The following is a 1978-nucleotide window of genomic DNA, read 5'->3' as shown; positions in this document are numbered from 1 at the left end:
ATTCCCTCAATTACCATGAAGTGACATTTTTTCCAGTTCAGAACTAAGTTTGTCTGCTTACACCTTTTCAGAATTTTCTCGAGATTTGCCAGACATATTTTGTATGTCCTGCCATATATAGAGAAATTGTCTATGAATATTTCCACTGAACCTTCAAGATATTCTAAGAATATGGCCATCATACACCTTTGAAATGTGCTAGGAGCGTTGCACAGCTCGAATGGCATGTGTCGAAAGGTGAATGTCCCATAAGGGCATGTGAAGGTCGTCCTTTCCTGGTCTTTCAGTGCGATCATTATTTAGTTATACCTTGCTAACCATCTTAGAAGCAAAAGCAATCATTTTCCACTAATCTGTCTAACATTTGATCAATGAACGGTAAGGGAAAATGATCCTTTTTGGTTGTCGCATTAAGCTTCCGAAAGTCCATGCATATCCTTCATCCAGGGACTGTATGCATAGGTATCAACTCGTTGTTCTTATTAGGTACAATAGTCATTCCGCCCTTTTCGAGACGCATTGCACTGGGATGACCCACGTGCTATCTGAGATTAGGAAAATGATATCTGCATGTAACCACTTGATATCCTCTTCATACCTAATAAGAACAACGAGTTTAGGAAAATGATATCTGAGATTAGGAAAATGATATATGCATGACCCAAGTATTATTCCTTCATCACAGGGTTCAATCTGCGTTGAGGTTCAACATATCCTCTTCGCCCTTCTTCATGTCTTATCTTATGCATGTAATAACATGGGCTAATGCCTTTGATATCGGTAAGAGTCCATCCAATTGCCTTGATATAATTCTTCAAGACTTTTAATAAGGTTGCTTCTTTCTCTTTTGGAAGCAAGGCTGAAATAACAACTGGCAGGGTCTCATCTTATCCAAAGAATGTGTATCTAAGGTGAGTAAATAGGGCTTTTAAATCCAACACTGGTGATTGTTCAAGTGAAGGCTTGACCTTGCCTTCCCTTTCGTCCATACTCAATAGCTTGAAATTTCTTTGTATTTCTCTCACCACAGATTCAGGCAATGCGGTGGTATCATCTTCCAATTTCATATCTTCATTAAATTCAAACTTAAGCTCGCAGGGCCATTCATCCTCCAAAGCAACTGCCTCATACACATCAATCTCTTCTGGATAGTTCATCACCTTCAAGATATAGAATATCAATTGTTGGCCATTGATGTGCATCGTAATTTCCCCCTTATGTACATCAATCTGAGTTCTTCCTATAGATAGGAATGGTCGTCCTAAAATGATAGGGACATCTTTATCTGTTTCATAGTCTAATATAATGAAATCTGTAGGAAGAATGAACTTATCCACCTTGACAAGCACATCCTCGAGATTGCCTTCTGGCTGTACTAGAGATCGATCTGCTAATTGAACGGTGACTATAGTGCGCGAAGTTTCTCCGATTTCCAGTTTTTTGAAAATGGATTGTGGCATGAGATTTATGCTAGCTCCAAGATCACATGAGGCATGTCCAATGTACATTCCACCAATTAAGCAAGGGATTGTGAAATTCCCTAGGTCTCGCATTAGATATAATGTATTTCAAGAACTTGGCATATGTTGGCATCTGTTTCATTATTCCAAGAAAGCGTTGAAACTGACCTTCATCATTCTTTTTTCTCAGTCTGTGTGGAAATGGAGGTAATTGTACCTCTTTTGATGTAGATGTTGCAAAAGATGTATATCTCTTGATTCTTCTTGAGCTTCTCTTGTCTGCTCCATATCAGTGCTTTCATCAGACACATGTTGTTGTGCTTTTTTAGTTTCAATAGCTTTGCTTGCTTTTTCTTTCATAGTCTCTGTTGCAACGTGTCCAGTCCTTAATGTCACCGCCTGACATTGTTCTTTACCTAAATTCCCCACATTGCGAGGAATTTTAGTGGTACTTGGGAGTGAACCATACGGCCTATTTTTCAGTTTTCCCGCAATTTGACCCATTTGAATCTCAAGAT

At 38.9% G+C, this 1978-nt stretch overlaps 1 protein-coding gene across 1 annotated transcript; it reads right to left on the bottom strand.

Moving 5' to 3' along the window:
* Positions 1–887: 887 nt before the first annotated feature.
* On the bottom strand, positions 888–1553 carry LOC120084179. The gene has a single exon (XM_039040073.1). It carries the CDS (start codon positions 1551–1553, stop codon positions 888–890), a length of 666 nt encoding a protein of 221 aa, XP_038896001.1.
* Between the last annotated feature and the right edge of the window lie 425 nt (positions 1554–1978).

The sequence above is a fragment of the Benincasa hispida genome, chromosome 8, assembly GCF_009727055.1.
Source record: "Benincasa hispida cultivar B227 chromosome 8, ASM972705v1, whole genome shotgun sequence".
Lineage (NCBI taxonomy): Eukaryota > Viridiplantae > Streptophyta > Magnoliopsida > Cucurbitales > Cucurbitaceae > Benincasa > Benincasa hispida.
Note: the sequence above shows the minus strand (reverse complement) of the source record. Positions and strands in the feature narration are given on the sequence as shown.